The 26,540-nt window shown below is 43.3% G+C and overlaps 2 protein-coding genes across 3 annotated transcripts in view; one reads left to right on the forward strand and one right to left on the reverse strand.

The window, feature by feature from the left end:
• Window positions 1-20,221, reverse strand: Prr11 (proline rich 11). 2 transcript variants are annotated; one of them, XR_013053073.1, is made up of 11 exons: window positions 19,536-20,221; window positions 15,232-15,370; window positions 12,553-12,703; window positions 12,206-12,328; window positions 9,703-9,948; window positions 8,003-8,101; window positions 6,378-6,499; window positions 5,503-5,587; window positions 3,679-3,738; window positions 3,498-3,594; window positions 1-542 (listed from the first exon to the last, which is right to left on the reverse strand). XR_013053073.1 is itself a non-coding variant. In XM_016001755.3 (10 exons), the coding sequence occupies exons 2-10, from the start codon at window positions 15,363-15,365 to the stop codon at window positions 474-476; spliced, it is 1,101 nt and encodes a 366-aa protein (XP_015857241.1). In that variant the 5' UTR covers window positions 15,366-15,370; window positions 19,536-20,221; the 3' UTR covers window positions 1-473. The 2 variants fall into 2 exon arrangements, 1 of the variants encoding a protein (XP_015857241.1); XM_016001755.3 differs by lacking the exon at window positions 5,503-5,587.
• Window positions 19,996-26,540, forward strand: part of Ska2 (spindle and kinetochore associated complex subunit 2) — a 15,972-nt gene continuing 9,427 nt past the window's right edge. The window contains exon 1 of the mRNA XM_006999109.4: window positions 19,996-20,199. Within this exon, the coding sequence (XP_006999171.2) occupies window positions 20,167-20,199 (33 nt within the window). The 5' untranslated portion in view covers window positions 19,996-20,166. The remainder of the gene's footprint in view (window positions 20,200-26,540) is intronic.

The raw sequence follows: 26,540 nt of genomic DNA on the forward strand, positions 1-26,540 counted from the left end.
TATTTTTTAACATGTTTATTAATTTTGTGTGTTGAAGTGGGCACATATAATAGTGTACATGTGGAGGTCAGAGGACAACCTGTGGGAGTCAGTTCTTCCTTCCCTCCATTTGGGTCCTGGGCACTGAACTTGGGTCATTTGGCTTGGGGGCAAGTGCCTTTACCCATTGAACCACATCACCAGTCCCTATGGAATTAAATCTGAACAGCCACTTTAACCTAAACTGGGTAATTCCAGGATACACATTACATTGCAGATTGCACCTTCCCATCGGGTCCCCTTACCATCACGACCACCAGAAAGCATCTAAATGCTCTCTGTTTGCCACAGTATGTGTAGGCTCCATACATACTCACTCTGATTCTTCAAGCAGAATTACATTCGTAGAGCTATACATATTTTAGTACATGAAAATTTAGGGGGTTTGAGCTGTCATTGTCTGGAGCTCTCCATGGAGTCAGGCGGAGTTGGCCTCAGTTTTGGTCATCAAAGCTGCTTGTAGGAAGTGGCAGGGGCTGAGTAGGGCTTTGAGGATGAGCCAGCTATGAAAACAAAAGTCACAGGTATAACATGAATGATGCTCCTATGGCCATCGCAAGTCTTCTTCCTTATTAACAAAGCCTTGGCGTTTTCTGCAAGGCAACATTGCATTCCTAGCGACCCTCCCCAGCTTTCCTGATACAAGCAGAAGCTAAGGAGCCTTTTGCCCCCGGTCTTTCTCCTTTTGCCTGAGATGTGACTGCATGGGAAGCACTGCCCCTGTGCACCATGCGGAGAAAAGCCGGGCATTGAGGGTGAAAGAGCGCGAGAAACGGTGGCTCATGTCTGGAGCCCCAGCACTTGACAGTCGGAGGCTGGACTGCTACAAGTCTGAGGCCAGCCTGGGCTACATAGTGAGATTCCGTCTCAAAACCAAAACCAACCAAACAACCAAACTAAACACAAGGAAATGGGTAAAGAGCAGGAAGGACATGATAAAGCAGCTGCACCAGCCATGGATCTCCATTTCCCAGAGAGATTCTCAGGCGAGAAACCCCCGGAATTCCAGCTGGGGTGGGAGCCCATGCTTGTAATCCCAGATAGGAGTTCGAGGCCAGCCTGGTCTAGCTAGCAAGTTCCAGGTCAGTCAGAGCTACAAGGGAAGACCCTGTCTAAAAAACAAACAAACAAACAAACAGCTTCTAGTGGTTGGAGATTTACTTCAAAGAAGAGTGCTTGCTGGGCAATTATAAGGCCCTAGGTTTGGTTCTCACTTTAAAAAAAAAAAAAAAGACAAACTTAAAAAAAATGAATTCATTGTAGGCCAGCCCCAGTTACATGGCTACTTGAGACTCCTGGAAGCGGGGTGGGGGGGTATGTTTATATAAAAAAATGTAGAGTTTCCTTTTTTGTCTTTCTTTTTAAAATTTTCTTCTTTTTTGTTTTTCTAGATGGAGCTTCTCTTGAGTAGCCTCAGCTGTCCTGGAACTCACTCTGTAGACCAAGCTGATCTCAAACTCACTGAGCTCTGCCTGCCTCTGCCTCCCGAGTACTGGGATTAAAGGCGTGCGTCGCTCCCCCACACTATTTGTTTTATAGATCTAAATGAATTGATATTTTGTCACTTGTGGCTGGGTGCAAACTCTGGGTAGACTTGCTTTACAGTTAATGGGAGCATAAGGGCTGAGTGAGAAAAGTCATTCTTTAACAATCTTCCTATGGATCTTCCTACTAAGTGGATTTGTGGTAACACAGCATATGGCAAAATTTCATCTGTGATTTTTTTCTATAGCACAGCATGCGGGTTTATTATTAGTAGTATATTTTCATCTGTTTCCATGGTTCCTGGTACACTGCACTAGCTATCGTGTGGGGCGAGGGTAGCAAGGGTCCTAGCGCTAACAGAGAAAGGAAGTGGCTAAGCCTTCTGCAAGGCCTCTTCCCTTTAGCTCAGGGGTCTGTGGTGCTTCTGCCCCACGGGAAGGAGGAACTACAGTGTTCAAAGCCACAAAGGTCAGCAAGCAAGTCCCAGCATTCCAGCAGGGGAGGCAGGAGATGGCTTCTCTTCAGAGCCAGTAATCCAGGAGATGAGGAAGACTAAGACGGGCGGGTGTGGAAAAGAGGAGACCAAGACCAGCAACTGTCCTTGGTTTTCGTGTGGCTCATCAAGCAGGTGATGATGGAGAAGGCTGTCCGACCTTTTCCCATTAACACTCGTTAAATGGAGTCTGCTAGCCGAACTTGTATTTCCATTCTGTCATCTGTCAGGCTCCCGTTCTAGAGACCACCACATTGTCATTTTTCAGTTTGTCATATAGGCCATTATGCCTCTCAGAGTGGGACACTTATACAGGCTGCTCTTTTGTTGCCTAGGACTTTCTCCTTTCTGACATTTATGGTAGGATAACTCTTTCCTTGTTAATTCCTATTCATTCTTTAATTGTCTCTGCCCAGAGCAATACCTACGGAAGTCTTCTAGGCTAGGCCATCTTGGCTAGATCATTTCCTGTTTTCTTGCTCTTTTCCTTCATAGCACTTACTATGGGATGAGACAATAAGGAATTATTTGATTCACATCTATATTTTCCACTAGACTGAAAGGTTCAGGGCAGATCTGTGTCTGCCTTTTCACACCAGTCCAATCCTGGTATTCTAGCACAGTGCTTACCATACAGGAAGCACTTGATAATATCTCATTAAAGGAAATTAAACCACCAGACATTTATTAACAAAGGGGAAATGATAATCCTAGCTGTATATTACAATAATTTTTCTTTGCAGAATTTTATACCAAATAATTAAAGCATTTTGCAAAGCATACAGAATGAGAAATTATCATTCTTTGATTTGGTTGTTTGCCTCTGCAGCATTAGAGGTTGATCCCAGGGTGTCCCATGTGCTAGGTAAGGGTTCCGACACGGAGCTACATTTCCAGCCTCTTTCTGCTGCTTCTTCTTCCTCCTCTTTCCTTCTCCTTCTTTGAGACAGGGTTTCTTTGTGTGCTGCCCTGGCAGTCCTAGAAATCACTCTGTAGACCAGGCTGGCCTCGAACTCAGAGATCCACCTGCTTCTGCCTCCCAAGTGCTGGGATTAAAGGATACCACCGGGTGAACAGTATGCACTCTTAACCACTGAGCCACATTTCTGGCCCCTATTATTATTACTATTGTTACTAAGAGAGCTACTTTGGGTAGTGGGGCATGCCTATTATCCTAAAACTAGGGAAGTTGAGTTGGGAAGATTATGTACTTGAGGTCAGTCTGGTGGGGTACATAGTGAGACCCTCTTTCAAAATACATAAATAAATACTTTAGACTGTGATTCTAAATAAATTAGATTATTCCCCCTCCCTTCCTCCCTTCCTCCCTCCCTCCCTCCTTCCTTCCCTCCAGTGCTTGGCTTTGAGCCAGGCCCTCATGCATGCTGGGCTACATATATTCTCAGCACTTACCTAAGTTATTTTTCAGGAAAACAAACCAGAGGACTTAGTTTGGATTTTAGGTTTTTCACAGACTCACCAGAAACTTTCTCCTTAAGGCCCGAGTCATGACTGGAGTCAGTCCAGTTCCTGTTTCCATATTTTCTTTATTGACGAGAGGGGTCCCACCTGGGCTCCTATAAAAGTGTGAAAAGGTCAGAGCTGCGTTTTATCCGCACTTTTCCAACTGCCTTAGAAAGCACAGGAGAAGTGATTGTTACCTGTCTACATCGACCTTTCTCAGCAGTTTCCGCAGATCTATCTGGCTTTTACCAGGATTACTGAAAATAAAGACACAAAAATTATAACTTTCAGATTTCACCACTTCTCTAAAAACAGGTCAGGTTTTTTTTTTTTTGTTTTTGTTTTTTGTTTTTTGTGAGCTAGAGATGAGTGGATCAGTAGTCTTTTTCCAAAGGACAGTTGTGAGCTGCCTTGTGGGTGCTGGGAAATGAACCCAGGTCTACTAGAAGAGCAGCCAAGGCTCCCAACCCCTGAGCCATCTTTCCAGCCCAACAGGTCAGTTTTATAGACAATCTCCTAGAAAGTAGTTCTTTTTGCCACATTAAGAAAACAGAAGCTGGGCAGTGGTGGCGCACACTTTTAATCCTAGCACTTGGGAGGCAGAGGCAGGCGGATCTATATCTATGAGTACAAGGCCAGCCTGGTCTACAGAGCGAGTTCCAGGACAGCCAGGGATGTGATACAGAGAAACCCTGTCTTGAAAAACAACAACAACAACAACAACAACAACTAATAATAATAATAATAATAATAATAATAATAATAATAACAGGATAACAGCAGCAGATGCTGATGGAAGCCTAAGGTGATATTACATAGTTGCCCAACCCCAGGTAGACCAGGCTGGCCTCAACTCAGAGATTTGCCTGCCTCTGCCTCCCGAGTTCTGGGATCAAAGGCGTCCACGTCTCTATACCTTATATAGCCATTCCAATAAGAAATATATTTTCCTTTCACAGTGATGGTGGGGTTTGAACCCAGGGCCTTGCACAGTCTAAGTACTTATCACTGAGCTACATAATCCTCAGCCCAAAGCGAAACTGTAACAATACCTGTAAAATGTATCCTAGGAAAGACTAAGCATAAGGATGACAGTCAGGAAAGTTATGAGGAGTGACAGGAACTCACAATCCTAATGTCTCCAAACAGGATTTCAGATAAGAAATTTACGGCCGGGCGGTGGTGGCGCACGCCTTTAATCCCAGCACTCGGGAGGCAGAGCCAGGCGGATCTCTGTGAGTTCGAGGCCAGCCTGGGCTACCAAGTGAGCTCCAGGAAAGGCGCAAAGCTACACAGAGAAACCCTGTCTCGAAAAACCAAAAAAAAAAAAAAAAAAAAAAAGAAATTTACATAAAAGAAGTTATACTAAATCAGTCCAAATGATGATTCATGCTCATCCCTCTTTTCGTTCTTTCTTTCTTTTTTTTCTTTTTTAAAGGAAGTTAAGAGTTTATTTAGGCTTATGACAGAGGAAGTGATGCAGGCTGGGCATAGTGGTGCATGTTTTCAACGCTATTACTTGGGAGGCAGAGGCAGGTGAATCTCTGAGTTCAAGGCCAGCCTGGTTTACAGAGTGAGTTCCAGGTCAGTCAGGGCTACGTAGTAAAACCCTATCTTAAAAAAAATAAAGTAAAATTGAAAGAAAAAAAAAAAAAAGAACAGAAACAATCCATCATGCAGGGAAGGCAGGGCAGTGAGTGTGTCAGGGTCTGGTTGCTGCAATGTACCCACAGTCAGGAGTCAGGGAGAGATGAATGAAATCTAAAAACAAAAGTGTGTGTGTGCGCGCGCGTGCGCACGCGCGTCTTCGTGCCACAGTTCACATGGAAGGCCAGAGAATAATTTAGATTTGGTTCTCTCCATATACCTCATGGGTCCCAGAGATTCACCTCAGGTCCTAGGTCCTGGCAGCAAACACCTTTACCTGCTGAGCCATCTCACCAGCCCTGAAACTGGAAGTCTGAAAAATGTCTGCTTGTTTAAACAGGGTATCGTATAGCTCAGGCTGGCTTTGAACTCACTATTGTAGCTGCTGATGACTTTGAACTCCTGATCTTCCTGGCTCCACTTCCCAAGTGTTGGTATTATGGGCATGTGCCATCACACCTGGTTAAAAAACCTTGTTAATATTTTATTTTTGCCTCAAATTTGTTATTAAATAAGTGATATGTCATATAAAAGACAGCCTCTCCGGTGAGTCAATAAAGTAGTGAATATTCAGAAAAAAGACTAGAATTATAAAAATTAAATCAAACAACAACAATAACAAAATCATCAATTATGTTCTCAGTAGCAGTCTCTAATGACAGGATTCACTATTAGATTGGGAGTTGAAGGAATTACACAGATCCAAGTGAACCACCTACATGAATTTTGTTTTTCTCTTTGAATTTTTCTGTAGGTTTCAATTCTTCTATAGTGAGCATATGTAATTTTAAAAGTTAAAAATGCAGCAGGGTGTAGTGCGCATGTCTTTAGCCATAGCACGTGGGACGCAGAGGCAGGTGGATCTCTGTGAGTTTGAGGTCAGCCTGGTGAACATACAGAGTTCTAGGACAGCAAGAGCTATATAGTGAAACCCCGTCCTGAGACAAACAAACAACAACACAAAACAAAAAGTTAAAAATGGCCCCTGAGATGTTTCAGTGGGTAAAGACCCTTGCTGTATAAGCTGGACGGCCAGTGTTGATCCCTGAGAATCCATATAAGGGTGAAAGAAGACCAACTACACAATGTCTGTCTGCTGACCTTCATACAAAGGCAGTGGCATGTGTACATGTTCCCCTCCCCAACACACACATACAACAATGATAAACTACTTTTAAATCTTAAAAAGCAGCAAAGGAAAACCAGCATTTTAAGTAGCAGCAGAGCATAATAATGTGCAATTACTTACATTAAGACATTTTTAACTCGTGTGGCTAACACCCTGGAGTTGGGTTTCAGAGTAACACGTTGCAGGTCAGAGATAGTAACTAGTGGATTTCGTTCCTCTGGTGGTGATGGTAGAAGCTTTAACTACAAAATGAGACATTAAAGATACATATTAAAATATCATTCTAATGCAAATACCCCCAAACAGCAAACGTTTGACTGCCAGAGGGTACATTTTCCATGATTCAGTTCTTTATTTCAAAGGGTCAAAGGCTCTCTCTCACACTCCCCCATCTCTCTTGGGTTCTACTAGCTGGATCCCGATGGTCAGACCAAGCTGGTATGGAACTTGAATAGTGTGGCCTTGAATTCAAAGAAATCCTCTTGCCTGAGTATAGGTGCTAAGAATACAGGTGTGAGGCACCACACCTACCTACTATATGTCTCTCAGGCTGGCCTCTTGACTTCCTGTGTTCCTAAGGATGACTTTGAACTCCTGATTCTTTGCAGACACCTCCCAAGTGCTAGGATCATTAGTGTACACTATTGTGTATGGGTGTATATGATAGATGTGTGTATATGTGTGTGAGTGTGTGCATGGAGGCCAGGGTCAATGCCAGGCATTTTCATTATCACTTACTATCATGTTGAGACAGGGGCTTTCACTGAACCTGGAGCTCACTAAGTGGCTAGACCTGTTAGCCAGTGAGTTTGGGGGTCTGACTGTCTCCGCCTCTCCAGGGTTAGGAGTATAGGTGGGGTTGCCTTTTTTTCACATGGGTGTTGGGGATCTGAACTCAGACCCTCAAGCCTGTGTGGCAAGCACTTTTCCAACTGAGCCATCTCTTCAGCCTGTTTTTTTTTTTTTTTTTTTTTTTTTAAATACTGGAGAGTGAAACCAGGGCCTCATATGTGTGAGGCAAATGCTCTGTCATTAAACTGTATACCTAGCCCCAACAGAGTAACTTCTTTTTTTTTTTTTTTGGTTTTTCGAGACAGGGTTTCTCTGTGTAGCTTTGCGCCTTTCCTGGAGCTCACTTGGTAGCCCAGGCTGGCCTCGAACTCACAGAGATCCGCCTGGCTCTGCCTCCCGAGTGCTGGGATTAAAGGCGTGCGCCACCACCGCCCGGCCAGAATAACTTCTATACACAAGGTTTACCATATTTTCCCAAAGGAACAGCCATGTTTAAAAAGGAAGAAGCAAGGCCTGACACTGTGTTTCTAACATTTGTGAGGTTTAGGTGTGGTGCATTCAAAGATTTGAAGTCAGCCTGGGTTAAGTAGCAAGAAAAACATACCTTCGAGCTTGGGAGATAGCTTAGTTGGTACAGTGTTTACAGTGCTAATTTACAGTGTTAATCCTAGCACTTGGGAGGCAGAGGCAGGTGGATCTCTGTGAGTTTGAGGCCAGCCTGGTTTACAGAGTGAGTTCTAGGACAGCCAGGGCTACACAGGGAGATCCTGTCTATAAATAAATAAATAAATAAATAAATAAATAGGTGTAAGGTGGAAAGTGATAGAGGAAGACACCCCATATTAACCTCTGGCCTCCACATAAGCACCCACAAACACACAACTATAACACTTATACAAAACACCCCCAGCCCCAAAGGAAGAAGGCCTTGTGTGTTCACGGTGACATCTTACCTTCTTCCTTTCTTCAATACTCTGTGTCTTTTTTAGTTTTACAGTGAGTAGATCTTTAACAGTTATATGCATAGGTCCATCTTTCTTTAATGGTTCAGTCTTAAAATACACGGAGAGGTTAGGATTAAAATTGGCATCAGGACATCCAGTGAAATCCAAATCCAAGTTTACTTTGTAAAGATTCAGAGTTGAAAGTTAACGTGTTATCGTTATTTATTTATTTTTATCATTTTTGCTTTTCCTCTACCATTATTTTTGAGATAGGGTATTGCTCTCTGGTCCTGGCTGTCTTAGTACTACATAGGTAGCTTCAACTGGCCTCAAACTCACGGCAATCCTTTTGTGTCAGCTTCCAAATGCTAGGATTATAGGAATGTACCACCACACCCGTCTAAAGTTAACTCTTATTTACCCTAGGGATTAACACATTCTCCGTGAGCAAGCAAGAATGACAGGGGTATGAGTGGGTAGTGGTGCGGTGTGAGTGGATGGGGTGGTGCCAGAGCACCTTAATTTTTTTTATTTGGAGCTAGAGAGATGGCACAGTGGTTAAGAGTACTTGCAGAGGGCCTGAGTTCTGTTCCCAGCACCCATGATGCACAGCCGTCTATAACTCCAGTTCCAGGGGATCCAACACCTTCTTCTGAACTTTTCAGGCACTAGGCATGTACATGGTACACAGACACACAAGCAGGCAAAACACCCATTCACATAAGATGAAATAATTTTAAAATTAAAAAAGTATACATATTTTAATGTATATTCATGTTTGGACTGCATTTATGTATGTGTACTGCATGTATGCTTGGTGCCTTTGGAGTCTACAAGAGGATGTCAGATCTCCTGAAACTAGAGTGATAGAGAGTTGTGTCCTACCAAATGGGTGCTAGGAACCAAACTCTGGTCCTCTGCAAGAGCAGCAAAGTGCTCTTAACCGCTGAGCCATCTCTCCAGCAACTCTACATCAGAATTTTTTTTGTATGTTTGTTTTGAGACTGGCCTCAGACTCCCAATATAGCCATAAACTCACTATGTAACCAAGGATGACCTTGAACTCTGGATCCTCCTACTTGTACCTCCCAAGTGATAGGAGTAGATATGTGTTCTAGCCTTGTGAATAAAGCTTTCAAAATGTATAATAATGGAGCAAGGCATAGTGTGTGTGTGTGTGTATTTTGTGGACTACAGTCCAAGCTCCTCAAAAGCTGAAGCAAAAGATCACAAGTTAGAGGATAGCCTGTGCTACATAGTGAGTTCTAAGCCAGTCAGGGCTACAAATCAAGATCCAGTCTCAGAGAACAAATAAATAAAAGCTGCCAAGAACAAAAGCCTAAAACAAAACAAGGGAACAACAACAAGAAAACCCCAATAATTACATTACATTGACATACATCCATAATGCCAGCTACTCAAAGGCTAAAGCAAAGGGATGGCTTGAGCCCACCAGTTCAAGACCAGCTTGGACAACATAATGAAACTATATCTAAGACCAAAAACAAGCCCCAACCCCAACCCCCCCCCAAAAAAAACCCAACAAAAAACTTATAACTAAAATCATAATAATTAACAGAATTAAGATATAGAATCAAAATAAAATATAGTCTTCACATCTAGGCCTTTGGCTCAGCTTTGAAAGGCCTCTTGGCTTTATTCCTGTATTACAGTCTAACGAAAACACATTGTTACTGATTATTTCTTACCTGAAGTGCTTTAGCTGTACCAGATTTTCTGAGCAGCAAAGGTGCTAGGGGTGGTGGAGGTGGAGGAAGGGGAGGAGGAGGGGGAGGGGGAGGGGGAGGATGACTGGCTGGCTGTGGCAGTGTGGGAGGAAGTGCAGTTCTGGATTCTCCATGGGTTGTGGGAGCACAGGCAGGCACGTTTGTGAGTTTATCACTCACACAACACTTATGACAACAGCTTGAATAAGAAGAATTTTCTGAGATGGTCTGGAAGATACCATAATTGACAAACAATAGATTAATTTGGTGGTGTTTATTTGGTTCTCTCTCTCTCTCTCTCTCTCTCTCTCTCTCTCTCTCTTTCTTTCTTTTTTTTGAGACATTTCACACTCTGGCTCAGGCTGGCCTGGAACTCACTCAGGCTGGCCTTAAATTCAAACTGTTTCCTCAGCCGTCAGGGCATTAGGATTACAGGAATGCATGACCACTCCTGACAATAACAACAAAGTTACTTCTATGATTCCATTGTTTATTGGGCTAGAGAGAAATTTGGCAAGTACAGGCTTGCAGCTCTTGCAGAGGACTGCATTTAGTTCCCAGAGCAAATGGGACAGCTCACGTCTAACTCCACTTCCAGGCGACCTGACGCCCTCTTCTGGCCATCACTGGCCATCATACCCCCCCAGCCACACCCAGGCTTTGTTTTATGTTCTTGTTTCCAATGGTGAGGATCATACTCACAGCTAGAAAATATATGTGTATAATAAATTTGTATGTATGTTCCTATATATGAGGAAAGTATATGAATATCTGTATCTCATAAGGATACTTCCATTGGCTTAATGAACTTGTTAGCTGATTAGCTATTTTGAGATGAGGATCTTGCTAATTAGCCAGGCTGACCTTGAATTCCTAGGCTCAGGTGATCCCCTTGCTTTAGCTTCCCTAACAGATGGGACTATAGGCACACATCATCAGGCCCAACTGAAAAACTATCACACTATATGTTTTAACTATAGATGAAGCATCCTATAGAATCCGAACACCATCTCTTTCTATACCTCTGTATTTAATTTATTAAATGGTATGTTCTTTTTGTTCGGGTTTTTGAGACACAGTCTCATTCTCTAGCTCAGGGTGGCCCGGGACTCACTGTGTAGTCTGTGTTGGGCAATCCCCCTGCCTCAGCCACGCACTACCACACCTAAAGAAAAGTGTTGACATTGGCTGCGGGGGCTGGGGGTGTTCTCAGTGTCCTTCTGCTTCATTTTTTGACTTCTCCCAGGCTGAGCATTTGAACGTAGGATGCTGTGCATGCTAGACAAACACACTACCCCTGAACTACACCCCCAGGCTCATAAACGTTACATTTGCACACTCACCGCACTTTGGTATTTATTTTTCGCAAACTCTCCCTTCCCTCACAGTGGGGACTGAACTGGGAGTCCACATGGCAGGCAAATGCTTCATCACTGAACTACATCCCCAGCTGAGAGTAATTTCTGTGAGACAGGGTCTCCTGTATTCCAGGCTGGCCTTAAGGTCCCTATGTTATTGGGGATGACCTTACTTTCAGTTCTTCAGCCTTGCCCTCCTAAGTGCTAAGATTATGGGTGTAAGCCACCATGGCTGATTCATGTAGTGCTGGGGCCTCCTGCATGCTAGAGGAGCGCTCTACCGACTGAGCCCATCCCTAGCTACTTTCTGCTGAAAACAAAGGAAGTGTTAAAGATGCATTCATTTTATGTTGTATCTGTGTGTATGTGCCTGCTCGTCTGTGCGTGGACTGTCTGTGTAAATGCCTGCAACGTTCCGAAGAAGGCATCAGACTCCCTGGAACGAGAGTTATAGGCAGTTATGAACCACCCAGTGTGGGTGCTTGGAACTGAACCTGGGTTATCTGCAAGAGCAGCAGGTGTTTTTAACAACAGATCCATTTCTCCATTCCCTCCGGCCACAGCTGAAAATTCTGATAGCCATTTCCTTCACTATTCCCCACAAAAGTTTTATTAGTTTATGTTCTTCTCAATAATGTAAGAAAGTATCTACTTTTACAAATTTTTAATATTTTTTTGCCAATCTGATTAAGTTCAATGTTGCTCATTGAAATTCCCTTTATATTTCTATTTTGTTTGTGTGCCCAAGACCATAATTGTTCCCAATATACATTTAAAAATAGTTTTTGATTTTAATTATGTGGTTGTGTGTGTATGTGCACACATGAGTACAGGTGCCTACGCAGGCCAGAGGGGTTGGACTCCATGAAGTTGGAGTTACACACAGTTGTAAGACACCCACTGCAGGTTCTAGGGACCAAATTTGATCCTCTGCATGAGCAGTGCACTCTCTTGACTGGGGAGCCATCTCTCCAGGGCCCCATTATAGTTTTGTCTTCTTCCTTTGCAACAGGAAGTCTCTCTGCCTGACTTTTGAGGTAATAACCGAACTCAGATCCAGAGTCTTCTCCTATCATAATAGTCTTTTCAGATAACATCTCTGGACTGGTTTGTTTGGCAATACCCACCTTCAGTGTTTCTTGGAGCTTGCATAATTCACTTTTCAAAACACAAACTTGTTGTTTCAGACTGTGAAGTTCTCTGTGGTAGACTCGGGAAGGGAAGATGGCATCTTTCAGTACTTCGAAACTCTGAAATTCATAAATAAACAAGCCTGAATCTAATGAGCAGCATGCTCAAGAAAGTGGTGTCACATATGGCTTATGTAAGCAAAGACAGGTGTGATCTCACAAATTAATCTTATCCAAGCTTAGCCTCAGGGGTCTGTCAGGCCTAGGAACCATACAAGAACATACACACTAAGTATGGCCGAACAGAAACTCTATTGCTGAGAACAGGTTTATGAAACCTCTACCTGGGCTACACAGGCCTGACAGCAACTGTATATGCACCATGCTCTGTGCGTCCAAAGGTTCGCTGCATCTTTGATGCTGGGAAATCTGAAGTTCCAAGGTCGTCTTAGCCAGCTTCTGCTATGGGGTGTATCTGTTGAAGAAGTAGCCACTCTGTGGAAGGAACAGTAAACAAAACAAATAAAAAAATGTAGGTCGTGCCTGGGCATGGTGGTGCACAGTCAGAAAGCAGACGCAGGAGCATAGATTTAAGTTCAAGGGAAGCTCGTTCTACATAGTGAGTCCCAGCCCAGTCAAAACAATACAGTAAGACCCTGTCTCAAAAGAGAAAGAAAGGATGTCCCTGCTCCGGAGTCACACTTATAAAACCAGGTAGATCTCTGAGAGTTCTAGGCCAACTAGGGCTACATGGTGAGACTCTGTCTCCAAAAACAAAACATCACCCCCCAACACACACACACACACACACACACACACACACACACACACACACCCCAACTTAGGTCAGACTAAAAGCTTCTACTTAAGTAATTAGTTGGGCTTACTTATTTTAAATTAAATGAATCATTTTTGGTGCTGGGGAGTAAATCCAAGGGTGTATGCTAAGCACACATTGTAGCAGCGAGCTATACCTCTTATCACAAATAGCTAGTTTATAGTATGACTCAGATCCAGGGACTGAATGACTATCTTTTCTTTTCCTTTTCTTGAGACAGGGTCTCATTATTTTGTTCGGACTGTCCTGGAACTGGCTGTGTGGACCAGGCTTGTCTTGAACTTAAACCAACCCTCCCTCCTCTGTTTCCTGAGTGCTGGGATTGCAGGTATGCACTAAACATACATTTATGTGTATGTATGCTGCACCTGTGTGACTGTGTACCAAGTGTGTGAGAGTCTGTAGAGGCCAGACAGGAGGAGAAGAGAGCTCTGGCAGCTGGAGTTTCAGGCAGCTGTGAGCTGCCTCATTTGAGTGCTGGGAACCGAACCAGGCTCACTTGGAAGAGCAGGAAGTGCTCTTAACTACTGAGCCATCTCTCTGGCCTATATATTTTTATTTTTTGAGACACTGTCTCATGTATCCTATGCTGACTTTGTTAAACATGATATGTAGCAGAGAATACATTTGAACTCTGGTCTACTTGCCATTAGCTTCATGTGGTGGGAATACAGGTGTGAGTTACAAAGCGTGGCTCTATTTCATTTATGTATTTATTTAATGAAAAGAGCTTTAAAGTTAAGGATATATAGCTCAGCAGTCAATTTTGTTGGCTTGTTTTTTGTTTCCATATTAGACACCCTGAGTTTAATCCCTAGCATACCAAAAATAAATTAAAATAAGCTGGATGGGGGTGGTACATGCCAGGCAAACAGGAGAAACGAGAAGGCTTGAATCAGAGGACTTCCAAAAGCTCAAGGCCAGGGTGGGCTACAGTCAGTTCCAGGGTAGCCAGGACCAGAGACAGAGATTTGCACACAAAACCAACAAAGGAAGAACCTATCATCCTATACAGAGAAACCCTGTCTCTAGAAAATCAAACAAACCAAAACCAAAAACAAAAAATAACCTGTCATCAACAACAAAAGAAAGTGGAGGGGGAGGTAGGACACCAGTGGGGTACACAAAGTGTAAGTGTTTAAGAAAACCAGCACCTGGGCTGGGTGGTGGTGGCGCACACTTTTATTCCCAGGACCCGGGAGGCAGAGGCAAGCGGATCTCTGTGAGTTCGAGGCCAGCCTGGTCTACAGAACAAGTTCCAGGACAGCTGAGGCTACACAGAGAAACCCTTTCTTCACAAAACAAAACAAAGCAGGAAAACCAGCACCCTACAATTTCTGGAACTCAGCTGTTCTCTCAATAATCCATTTAACTTATGGGTCTCAAAGAACAAATGACCAATCTTATCAGAACTAAGGTTTCATTCCAGTTCTATGCCCCTCTCTCATTACTTGCTAGAATTGAACAATTAAAATCAACTGAAAAAGAGAAAATAGATACTTTGGGTTTGAATACAACTCCTTCTGATTCTTATTTCATTTGAATACAATTTATTTTTGGTGTGTGTGTGTGTGTGTGTGTGTGGACATGTGCCATGGCATGTGTGTGGAGGTCAGAAGACAGTCTCAGGAGCTGGCTCTCCTCTTCCACCACGTAGGTCCCAGGGATTAAACTGACGCACTTGGCTTGGCGGCAAGGCCTTCACCTGCTGCGCCTTCTTGCTGGCCCTACTTACTTTTCTTTCTTCTTTTGGGAGACAGGGTCTCCCTACAGATTCCTCAGCTGGCCTAGAACTCACAGAGACCTGCCTGCCACTGCCTCCTGAGTGATGCCGTTTAAGGGTTTTACCGCCATGCTCTTTTTTTTTTTTTTTTTTTTTGAGAGAGAGAGAAAGAGGGTCTCACTCCATAGTCCAGGCTGGCCTGGAACTCAAGACAGCCTTCGACTCTCAGCAATTCTCCTGCCTCAGTCTTCTGAGTGGTGGGGTTACAGTTAGCATGAGCTACCGTGGCCAGCAATAATTTTGGTATAGGCACATTTCAAATTTTACATGGGACATCCTAAATATGATTTATTTGGGGGCTGAAATTCAAATTTATCTGGCTGTTCTATATTATCATAAGCTACACTGGTAACTGTACACTGATAAGCTCTAATGTTTCCTGTCTTCTCCGTTACACCTTACCTTTCTGGTGTGGGTGGTGGAGGTGGAGGGGGAGGTGTCGATAGCTTAGGCTGGACCCGAGAGGCTTCTTTCTTCTTAAATAAGCGTTTGGCTCTGGCTCTTAGCTTTCTTCTTCGCTGTTTGAACTTGGGCATGATTTCTGTAGAGTAAAATTTGAAGTTTAAAAAAACAATGCATATGGGTGTTTTGCCTGCCTGTGTGTTTTTCCACCATTTGCATGCCTTAGCACCTTCAGAGACCAGAAGAGGGCATCATGTCTCCTGGGAACTGGAGTTACAGATGGCTGTGAGCTGCCATGTGGGTGCTGGGAATTGAATCTAAGTTTTCTAAAAGAGCAGCTAGTGCTCTTAACCCTCAGGGTCATTTCTCTCATACCTGAAATATATGTTTTATTAAAGAAAGATGTATACATATAGAAATGTATAAAGATGTATACATAAAGATGTATACATATAGAAAATGTATAAACCTTCAGTGCATAGCTCAATGACTTATGATAGAGGAACTTTATATACCCTCAGAGACATCATCTTGGTTATTTTTGGTTTACTCCAGTTTTTTTCCTTCTTCTCCAGCCTTGGTTAAGAAATACATTGTAGTTGTGGGCATGGTTGTGTGTACCTGTAATCCCAGTACTGGGGGATGGGATGTGAGGCAGAAGGATGACTGAATTGGAGAACATCTTAAAGTGATCCTGTCTCCAAAACATCTGTACACACCTGTGATCTCCCCACTTGGAAGGTAGAGGCAGGTATATAGGGATTCAAGATGCCTTCAGCTACCCTGTGAGTTCAAAGCCAGCCTGGGCACATGAGACCCTGTCTTAAAACACTAAAACAAAACAAAAACCAGAGAGAAGAAAAGTCACCAGCATTCTAGAAATCGCTTCCCAGGGAAGAAAATGTAAACTCAGATTTAAAATGTCTGGAGTCTTCCTTTGGCTTTACTTTAGTCTCTCACTCTGCTTTTGTTGCATTCTTTGATGAAGGCAAATGAATTTCTCTTTTTTCTCTGCAACCCCCTCTTTCCCAGCTGGAGACCAAACCCAGGGCTTTGCATTCGTCTAGGCAAGTGCTCTACTACTGAGCTAACGCCCCTCCTCTTTAAAAAAGTCTTTTTGAGACAAGATCCTATGCATCCCAGGCTAGCCTTCAAACTCTCATATAGCTAAGAATGACTCCTGCCTCTACCTTGACTGCTGGCGTTATCTTGAGACTGGCAATATCATATTGGGTTTATGTGCTGAAGCTCCAAGCCAAGGCTTCTGGATGCTAGGCAAACACTTTACCAACTGACTACAGTACTTAGCCGTTCCTTTCCTTATAATAGGAAAATGGCTGTAGTGGATTATGGTTTGATATTAAAAAGATGGGTTTGTGATTCAGCAACATATAATGAGCATCTACTATGATAGGCAGATGTCACAGTAGGAGGAATCATTTATAAAGTGCCCCCTCAAATGTGGAGTATATTCCACTTTTCCTCTGTCAATCTTCAATCTCCTCAACTGACGAGGAGGATTTTAGTCCCAGTTTTATACAAAAATAAGCTAAGGGTTAGATTAGATGCCTGCCTAATGTAATACAGTAAAGTATAAAAACAGACCCGTAAGTCTTCAGACCACAGCTTTTCCTAGTAGACTATGGAGCAACAACAGTAACTTAAATAGGCTGTATACAAGTACCTAAAACCAAAGACCTGTTTTAAGACAGTTATTTTGAAGCACTTAAGATATTATTTAATATATTTATGTTTTAATATATATATCCTTTTCTGGGAAAAAAAAAAGTCTGGGTTAGTTTGATCTGAAGCTCCAGAAGGGCTTTGCTAGTTTTAAGTGTTCATTTCTGAGGAACAAAGGTGTTGATACTCAAGCAGCAGAAAGGAAAATGGTCTGCATCAAACTTACAAATTTGAATAGGAAAAACCAGCCTTTGAAACACACATTTAAGGACCTGAGTGGTGGTAACAACTTTAAAAGCAACGCTTGGAAAGCAGAGGCAGGTGGATCTACGCGAGTTCAAGGCTGAGCTGGTCTAATACCTTCTTCCAAGCCACCCACAGCTATCCAGTGGGACCCTGTGTCTGAGAAGTTAACAAGCATCCATTCCACTTCTGTTCACTTGGTAACCTTTTGGAACTAGGTATTTGCATATACTGCCTCGGCATTCAGATTATCAGGACACCTCCCCACTTCCCTTTACAGGTTATAAAAACTGGGCGCACGCCTTTAATCCCAGCACTTGGGAGGCAGACCAGGCAGATCTCTGTGAGTTCGAGGCCAGCCTGGGCTACAGAGTGAGTTCCAGGATAGGCTCCAAAGCTACACAGAGAAACCCTGTCTTGAGAAACCAAACCAAACCAACCAACCAACCAACCAACCAACAAAAAACCCAAACAAACCAAAAACCAAAACAAAAACTGGGAAGTGCCTTGGTATCAGTAGTCTAGTCCCTGAGGCTAACCCTCATGCCAAAAGGTTGTGGCAAAAGTGTATTTTATTGGATTAGCTGTCAATGACTGGCTTCAAACTAGCTACAGCCCAGGATGACCCTGAACTCCTGATCTTTCTGTCTTCATCTTCCAAGTGTTAGGGTTGTGTGATTTCTCACCTGTGGACATTTCATTCATCTGTTTCCTTAGATATAGCATCATTACATGTTTTATCCAATAAAGGAATGAAAGATAACATCACTTTCCAGTATTAGTCAGCAATGATTCTCTTTTTACTTAAGCAATATCCTTTAAGTCTAATGCAGTTGAGTTGTAGGTATCTTTTAGTGTGCGTTGGGGGAGGAGGGGGGGAGGAAGGGCAGTGTTAGTTATTCAAATCAGATCATATCTTTTATTTACTTATTTATTTTTTTTTTGGTTTTTTGAGACAGGGTTTCTCTGTGTAGGTTTGGTGCCTTTCCTGGATCTCACTCTGTAGACCAGGCTGGCCTTGAACTCACAAAGATCCACCTGGCTCTGCCTCCCAAGTGCTGGAATTAAAGGCGTGCACCACCACCGCCGGGCCTGATCATATCTTTATGTTAAAGGGTGGATCAAAAAACAAAACAAAACAAAAACTTCCAAGTATGAAGATTCAACAAAATAAAAGAACAAGAATTACATTGGCTGATCTAGCTCTGTTGGTAGAGAGCTGGCCTCACATAACAAGAGACCCTGAGTTCAATAATCTCCAGGGCCATGTCAATTGTCATGTTGGCACACAGGCCTGTAATCCCAGAACCGCAGAGGTGGAAGCATGGGGATTCAGAGTTCAGGGTCATCTCTTGCCAACTTGGGTTACACGAGCCGTCTCAGAATTAGTCTTCTGCACGAGTTGACCCTGCTGCTTCTGTTAAAACTCCACCAGTTACATGAAAAGCTCTTGGCTGGGGACGCATGTAAAGCTGTGGCAACAGCGGAAATGACAGTTGCCATTTCATCACCAACGTTCTAAAACACATTTTTACACCCACACAAATCGCCTCTAGTCCATTTAATTTCCATTACCAATTTAGTTGGTTCACCTTGATTACTGCGGCGTGATTTCTGCCATTTTCCTATAGTTAATTTTGTTTTATTGTGAAGTATTTTTTTCCCCTGGTTCTTTCCTGTGTCTTTCTCAGAGCGACCACAGGTCTTTAGTGTCACCTAGCACAGTACCAGACATATGGTCAAAAATCGATGTAACTCTGCATCAAGGAACATTGTAAAACCACCTGTCAAACATTCCTCCACAAACTTAAATGTGCTCAAGTACCGCGGGGGAGAGCATCTGGTTAAATACATATTCTTATTCAGTAAATTTGGATGGACCCCTATAATTTGCATTTGTCACTAGCGACCAGAGAAGCCAAAACCGCTAGTCTGTGGACCCACTTTGAGAGGCAATGAGTAACGAAGAGGACTGAGCAAAAGGCAATTGCTTCAAAACATATATTGCAGAGTGTTAAATAAAAATGTGGTTCGGAGCCGGGCGTGGTGGCACAAGCCTTTAATCCCAGTACTCGGGAGGTAGAGGCAGGCGGATCTCAGTGAGTTCGAGACCAGACTGGTCTAGACAGCGAATTCCAGGACAGTCGGGGCTGTTACACAGAGAAATCCTGTCTCGAACAAAACAAAACAACAAACTGTGGCTCGGATGTGGTCAGCGGAGCTCATGTCCTGCCCCAAATCTTCCCTTTTCTGCTCCATCTCTCCGACCAGTCCAGCACAAGACCCACCTCCTTTCAACCCTAAGAACCCAACCACCAACAGTCCGAGCAACGGAAGATGGGACCAGGTTACAAAGAAAGAATCGTCACTGCACTTACTAGTCTAAAAGCCTGAAGATTAGATGAAGTTCGGGCTGGAGCCTCTTCCACACCATAAAGAAAATTTCAAAATTAAATCCTTGCCGAGGAGCGACCAATCGTAGACGTGGTCTCTACAAGGTTTGTCGTCCTGAAAGGATCCAAGCGCAGCCTGGATTACGATTGGCTGAGAGCGCATCACCTCCTGGCCAATCGGAACAGAGGCGCTTCTTGTATGAATAAGGGAAGGCGGGCGAGAAGGGGCGGGGAAGCCGGAGAGAAAAGAGGGTGTGTCACGTAGCCTAGGCCGGCGGTGGAAGCTCTTATGCCATTGGCTGCTGCTGCTTCCGAGTAGTCCAATCGTAGACGGTTCCCCAAGTATGAACTTGAAAGAGGAGAACAGAAGGCAGCCAATGAGAATAGTCACATATACAACAGCCAATCCTGCTACGGCGTTTTGTGTCTTTGCCCAACAGAAAAATGTGTTTCATAAGGAGGGGCGTTGCCCAGTCGCCAATGGGCGGGCGCCGGCGGAAGGGGCGAGCCAATGAGCGCGAGACGTTGAGTGACAGCTGTCCAATAGAGACCCTCAGTGCTAGCACGGCTGGCAGCTTAAGCGCCGCCGCGGTCTGAGGAATGTCAACTATTCAACATGGAGGCGGAGGTCGATAAGCTGGAACTGATGGTGAGTGGGGAGTGAAGGAAACCTGTCGGGTGGTCGGTTTTCTCCACCAAAGGCCCAGAGGGTGAGGCGCGACTTGGAGACGCCGGAGACGCCGGGTGGTGGAGCCTGGGATCTGAATCGAGTTCCCTCCTCCTGCATCGAACGAAGGGAGCCACCGCCGCCGTGGTCTCTTAACCGCCGCGGGGGAAGGGGTTACATCCGGGGAACTCGTGAGGGAAATGGCGGGAGATGTTGAGGGTGTGGGCCTTTGTAATGCCCTGGTCTTCGCCTTCTTCACCTCCACCGGCTCCGGGAGCCGCGCCCGGCGCAGACACCGTCTCCCGTCCTCCCACCTCTCTTCCCCACGTGTGCCTGGAACGGTCTGTGAGAGCTCTGCGGTGGAGAGAGGTCGCTCACGTTTCCCCGAGAAGGGGCGATGGAGGACGAGGTGGGGCAGAAGTCCAGGGGCGCGGAGATTGGGGCTCCACGCTTCACCCCCTCGAAGGCGAGCTGGGACGGTCTGAAAGAGGACGCTGGACGTGCACGAGAAACTTGCCCGCGCGCGGTCCCGCAGCCCCGGCGCCGTGCGGCCCGGAGGTGGCGTGGGAGAGGAGCGAGCCGCGGGCACCGAGCCGCGGGCACCGAGCCTGGAGCCCCTTCCTGCGGCCGGCGCGTGCGGCATCGCGCCAGGCCGGGCCGGCTGCTTTCGAGCTGCCCGCTTTCTCGCCTCTGTGCAAGTGGAGCCCGGGACCTCGGACCTCGGTGGCCGCTGGCGTGTCTGGCGTGCACTGGGCGCCCAGCCCAGGGGCCTTCTAGTTTTCTCCGTGAGGGTTTTCCCCCGTTACTCGTTCTCTTTATTCTCGCCCTCCCATCTTTGCACTGGACGCTTGATCTCCGCGCCTTTTTTCTTAGTTCCCGTCTTCTGTCTTCGGCCTTCTTTTGCATGATCACTTTTCTTCCAGATTGGAATAGCATCCTCAAAAAAGTACAGAAGGTGAAGGGATCACTGAGTTCCCCCAGGTCCTTAAATAACCAGATTAATATGAAAAGTAAAACATTTCTTCCTTCGCTCGTAATCTGTAATCTGTCCTTCTTCCCTCGGCCTAGGTATCCGGTGTGTCTGAGCTACTCTCTCCAAAGAGTATCTTGAGTCTGTAACTTCTGCCTTGGAAAGGACTTTGGGGTGATCCTGGAAGATAGGAAGTTCCACTCCCCACCCCCATTCTCATCCTAGAAAGTGTGAGGCCTCAAGTTTCTTTTCTCTTGCGTTAAGGAATTCAGGTGTTTCACATACGTTTTATTAGAAGGCTTTCAGTTGCATTTATTAACATTGTATTTTAAACTTTGTGGAGGAGTATGGGAATGGGGGGGGGCTTTACGGGGAGGAGAATTTTCTGCAGCTTTACAATCTTGAAAAATGAATAGTTGACTTAAAGGGTGTGTGTGTGTGTGTGTGTGTGTGTGTATAAAATGTGTGTATATCAATATAGTAATATTAATATTAACACACACAACGTTAAGTATTGTTAAATATTGTGGTTAATTCTCTTGTTGCTCTCCCACATTATGAAGTCCTTCCTTTGGAGTGGGTGAAGGTAGTTTTGCCTTGTTAGAGGCTAATTCTGTTTTTAACAGGTTATTTTCTTTAGTTGGTTGATCAATTTCAAAGCTTTATCTAGCCTTTCCAGTACAATCAATACTCAGACTTTTAAAAAATATTGAGCAGATTATCTTAAGGAAAACACAAAAAGCCAGGAAAAAGTAGATTTTTAGGAAGTTATGAGATTGTTGAACTTTTTTTTTTAGATATTGTCTAAATTATGAGGTAGCTTTAAAATTTCTTTTTGCACGCCGGGCGGTGGTGGCGCACGCCTTTAATCCCAGCACTCGGGAGGCAGAGACAGGCGGATCTCTGTGAGTTCGAGGCCAGCCTGGGCTACCAAGTGAGCTCCAGGAAAGGCGCAAAGCTACACAGAGAAACCCTGTCTCGAAAAACCAAAAAAAAAAAAAAAAAAATTTCTTTTTGCAGAGAATGAAAGGAAAGCAGCTTTTCCCTTTGTGAGATTTCCTGAAATATACTTAGCACTTTAATTTTCCAAGTTATTATTTTTCATAATCAAAGGCTTAAAAAAAGCAAAATCAATTTTTTAATCATGATTTTCAATATTAACTTTAGTTTTTTATTAACCAGACAGCAAAAGATATTTCATCTTCAAATGTACCATGTTCTCAAAAGAAAAAAATGTATCTGTTGTAATTGTCTTTTCTAAGCCAAAGGTAAATGGTGTAAAAGTCTTTACATCACTTAAAAGATTTTCTAAGGAGCCCTTGGACGTATAATAGGAGTGCATGACGTTGTAAAGGCAATAGTTATTCTAACTCTGTAAAACATCTAATTTGAATGAATTTTTTTTGTATTTTTCTTGTGTTAACATCTAATTCAGAAAATTAAATTTGCCTTTTAAACACTTGTCTTTCAAACCCAATGCTTGGTTAGCATAGTTAAATATTCCCAAATTTGAGTTTTGTGGCCCAGGAGCTGAGGATAAGTATCCAATGTTTCAGCTCTTTTGAGTCCATTTTTTAGCAGGTTTAATCTGTCTAAGTAGCTGAACTGGACCATTTAAAGGAAGGTCAGTGAAAACAATGGGAACGTATTTTTGCATCAATCAACATTACTAATGGTGGAATAAGCTCACTGTAGGGTAACTTTTGTTCTCTGACATTCTCCCTTCACTAACTGATTGAGTGGCATTTGTCTCCTGCCCTCCTTTTGTGATACTCCCTGGGATTGTTCACAAAAGGAGTGTAATAGGATGCTTGGATTCTGTTTCTTGGTTTACATTTGACTTTTAGGGAAACTTATTTTATCCTCTCATTGTTTTCTTGATATTTCTAAGTTTGAAGGGAATGGATATGCATTTCTTCACTTCATAGGATGTTTTAAGAGTTAAAATGAAAGATTAAAAATCCTCTTGTTAGGTTACGTTGGGTTAATGTCCTGTTAAGAATATGTCGGTTCCCTGATACTCTCCTCCTCCTTTATTGTATTAGCCCTCAATAAACTCTTGAGTTAAGGAGGCACAAGATTTAAGTGCTCTGTGTGTGTGTGTGTGTGTGTGTGTGTGTGTGTTTGCACGTGTATTAGATTCCATAAAGATAAATTGGGTATATAGTCATTTGTTTTCTTTTTTTTAAATGAATATGAGTGTTTTGCCTACATGTATGTATGTCTGTGCAGGACATGTGTGCCTGGTGCTCAAGGAGGTCAGAAGAGGGCATTGGATCCCTTGGAACTGTTATGGATGATTTTGAGCTGCCTAGTGGGTGCTAGGAATCGAACCCAGGACCTCTGCACCAGGTGCTCTTAACCACTGAATCATGTCTCCAGTCCTTTGCATTTGTTTTCTTTGAACTAATTACCCAGAGGACTTGCTTTCTATGATAGGCAACCAATTGCTTTGGAAGAAGAGTCAACCAACATTACATTTCGGCAGAGAACAGAAATATTTTTTTCATACATTTGCCTCAGTAGTAATCATAGCTGGTTTTGTTAATATTAGTCCTCAAGTATTACTAATGCCCATGTCAGTTACTAAAGGCTCAGGACATATTACAAAATTCCTTTACATCTGCATGTTTATGTTTGAATGCTGCTGCTTACTTACATGTTAGTTGTCAAAAAACCAATTATCACTTGGGCTTTAAGTCTTTTACTCTCAAAAGAAGAACTTTGGTAAAAATGTTTTTGGGTTTTGGATATCTGCTGACCCAAACTGGCAACACCACACTAAAGTCTGTGCACACTGAAACTTCCATTCCTTTCCGTCACTACTGCTCGCGAATGCTCTGACTTTATTGCACTACTGTACTGTACAGCTAGCAGTGCAATAGTATTGTCAAAGCATCCGAAAGCAGGCCGCACACCTCTTTTAGTTCTTGTACATCTTTACTATTTATGAAAACTTTTCTATAGCTTTCAGTGCTGAAAACTGTATAATTTTGTTACCATGTATATTTTTAAAAGTCATTGTTTGAAAAAACATTAAAAATTTATTACTGTATTGCACTGAAAACTCACTACTGTATGTTTAAAATCATGGCTTGTCTAAAGGAATAGTACTTTGAAGTTTGCTTCTTTTTGTAACAGACTTGGATGGGTTCTGGCAACTCTTATGTCTCATTAGATTGTATGAGTTGGTGATAAATGGTCTCATGTCTATCTACTATGGTGACACGGTGTCTTAGTGTTAATTTTGGTATTATATAGGAAATGCTCAGATTTAAAACGTAGGAAAGGAGACTAGAGAAATGGTTCAGCAGTCAAGAACACTACAGAGGCCCTGAGTCCCCTTCCCAGCATCCACATCTAGTAGCTCACAGCTCACAGCCACGTGTAAATCCAGCTCCAGGGGATTCAGTGCCATCTTCTGGCCTCTGCAGGCACACAGATGCAAAGTCACACATTGATACAAACACACAATAATAAAATCTTTAAAACTTAGACATGCTTGATTATTGTAATTATAAAATAGAAACCATCATTTTTTGGTAATGCTTAGTGCACATTTTATGTAAGTAAAACTCAGAATTTTAAGTGTACACTGTGATGAGTTTTGGCAAATGTACACAATCAGGTAACAACCTCTACTACTAAGATAAAAAACATTTTCATCATAGTGAAAAGTTCCTTTGTGCTGTCTGCAGTTTCTTCTCAAACAGTAGTTTTTTAAACTTTCTTATGAATGGACTTATACATTAATTGGTCTTGTATGTTTGCTTTTTTGCACTTACTGTAAGTATTTTTGTCATTTTATCTTGTTGCATGCATTGACAACTGACTCATTTTTATTGCTGAGTAGTATTCCATTGTATAAAGTCTGACAAATTGTTTCTGGGTTGTTTCCAGGCTTTGCCTATTATGAATAAAATTGTTGCAAGTATTAAGTGTTTTTGTGTGTACATAATTTCTTATTTCTTTTGTGTAAATACTGAGAAATGGGATTACTAGGTACTGTGAATGTTTGTTTGATTTTGTAAGAAATTGCTAAAATCAGCTGGGCAGTGATAGCACATGCCTTAATCCTAGCACTTGGGAGGCAGACTTGGGAGCAGACTTTGGCGGCAGAGACAGTTATATCTCTGAGTTCGAAGCCAGCCTGGTCTACAGAGCTGGTTCTAGGAGAGCCAGGGCTACACACAGAAGTCTTGTCTCAATACAAACAACAACAACAAAGGGAAGAAATTGATAAAATAGTCGCCTTAATGATACTGAACATTTTTCATGTGTTTATTTGCAACTGATGTATCTTCTTTAATGTCTTTGTTGAAGTCTCCTGGCATCCATGCATACATACATGTACATACATGCATCCATGTAAACTACACATAGACACATGCACATTTTTTTCTCAATCCAAGGTCACTAATACTAATATTTTTCCTTGGAGATTTGTGGTTTGGGGGCTGGTGGCTCTTAGAGGTTAAGGGTGCTCCCTGTTCTCCAGAAGACTGGAGTCTGCTTCTCAGCAGTAAGGCTGTGCAGCTTGCAGTCATCTGTAATTCCAACTTCAGGGGACCCTACACCCTCTTCTGGCCTCTCTGGGCTCCTTCACACATGTGGCAAAGACATAGACACACACAAACATATACATTTAAAAGTTTTTTGGTAAATTTTAAAATATTTTTATGTGTATGTGTGTGTGTGTGCTTGCTTGAGTTGTTGATATCCACCACATGCATACAGGAGCCAGTGGAAGACAGAAGAGAGTATCTTCTGAAACTGGTTGTGAGCAGTCATGTGGATGCTGAGACCTGAATGAACCTAGATCCTCTGTAACTCCTTTAACCACTGAATCATCTCACCAGCCCCCAAATTAAATCTTTTTTTTTACTTTTTGTTTTTCAAGACAGGGTTTCTCTGTGTAGTTTTGGTGCCTGTCCTGAATCTCACTCTGTAGACCAGGCTGGCGCAGAACTCACAGAGATCCGCCTGGCTCTGCCTCCCAAAGGCATGAACCACTGCTGCCCGTCCCCAAATTAAATCTCAACAAAAAGATTTAACATGACCCAATATTACACAGCTTATGTATATGTGTATGGGTGCACATGCATGGTGCATGTGTAAAAGTCAAACTTGCATGAGTGAGTTCTTTGCTTCCACCAGGCAGGTGCTTGGGATGGATGTAGCTTGGTGAAACGTACAGAAGGCCCTGGGACCAGACGCTCGCACTGCCTGAAATAGGATAATGGAGGCACATAGGCCTCCTCTAACCCTATCCACTCTGGAGGGATAAACTGGAGGATTAAGATGTCAAGCTCAGCTGGGCGTGGTGGCACACACCTTAGGTCTCAGCGCTCAG

The sequence above is a fragment of the Peromyscus maniculatus genome, chromosome 8 (assembly GCF_049852395.1).
Source record: "Peromyscus maniculatus bairdii isolate BWxNUB_F1_BW_parent chromosome 8, HU_Pman_BW_mat_3.1, whole genome shotgun sequence".
NCBI lineage: Eukaryota > Metazoa > Chordata > Mammalia > Rodentia > Cricetidae > Peromyscus > Peromyscus maniculatus.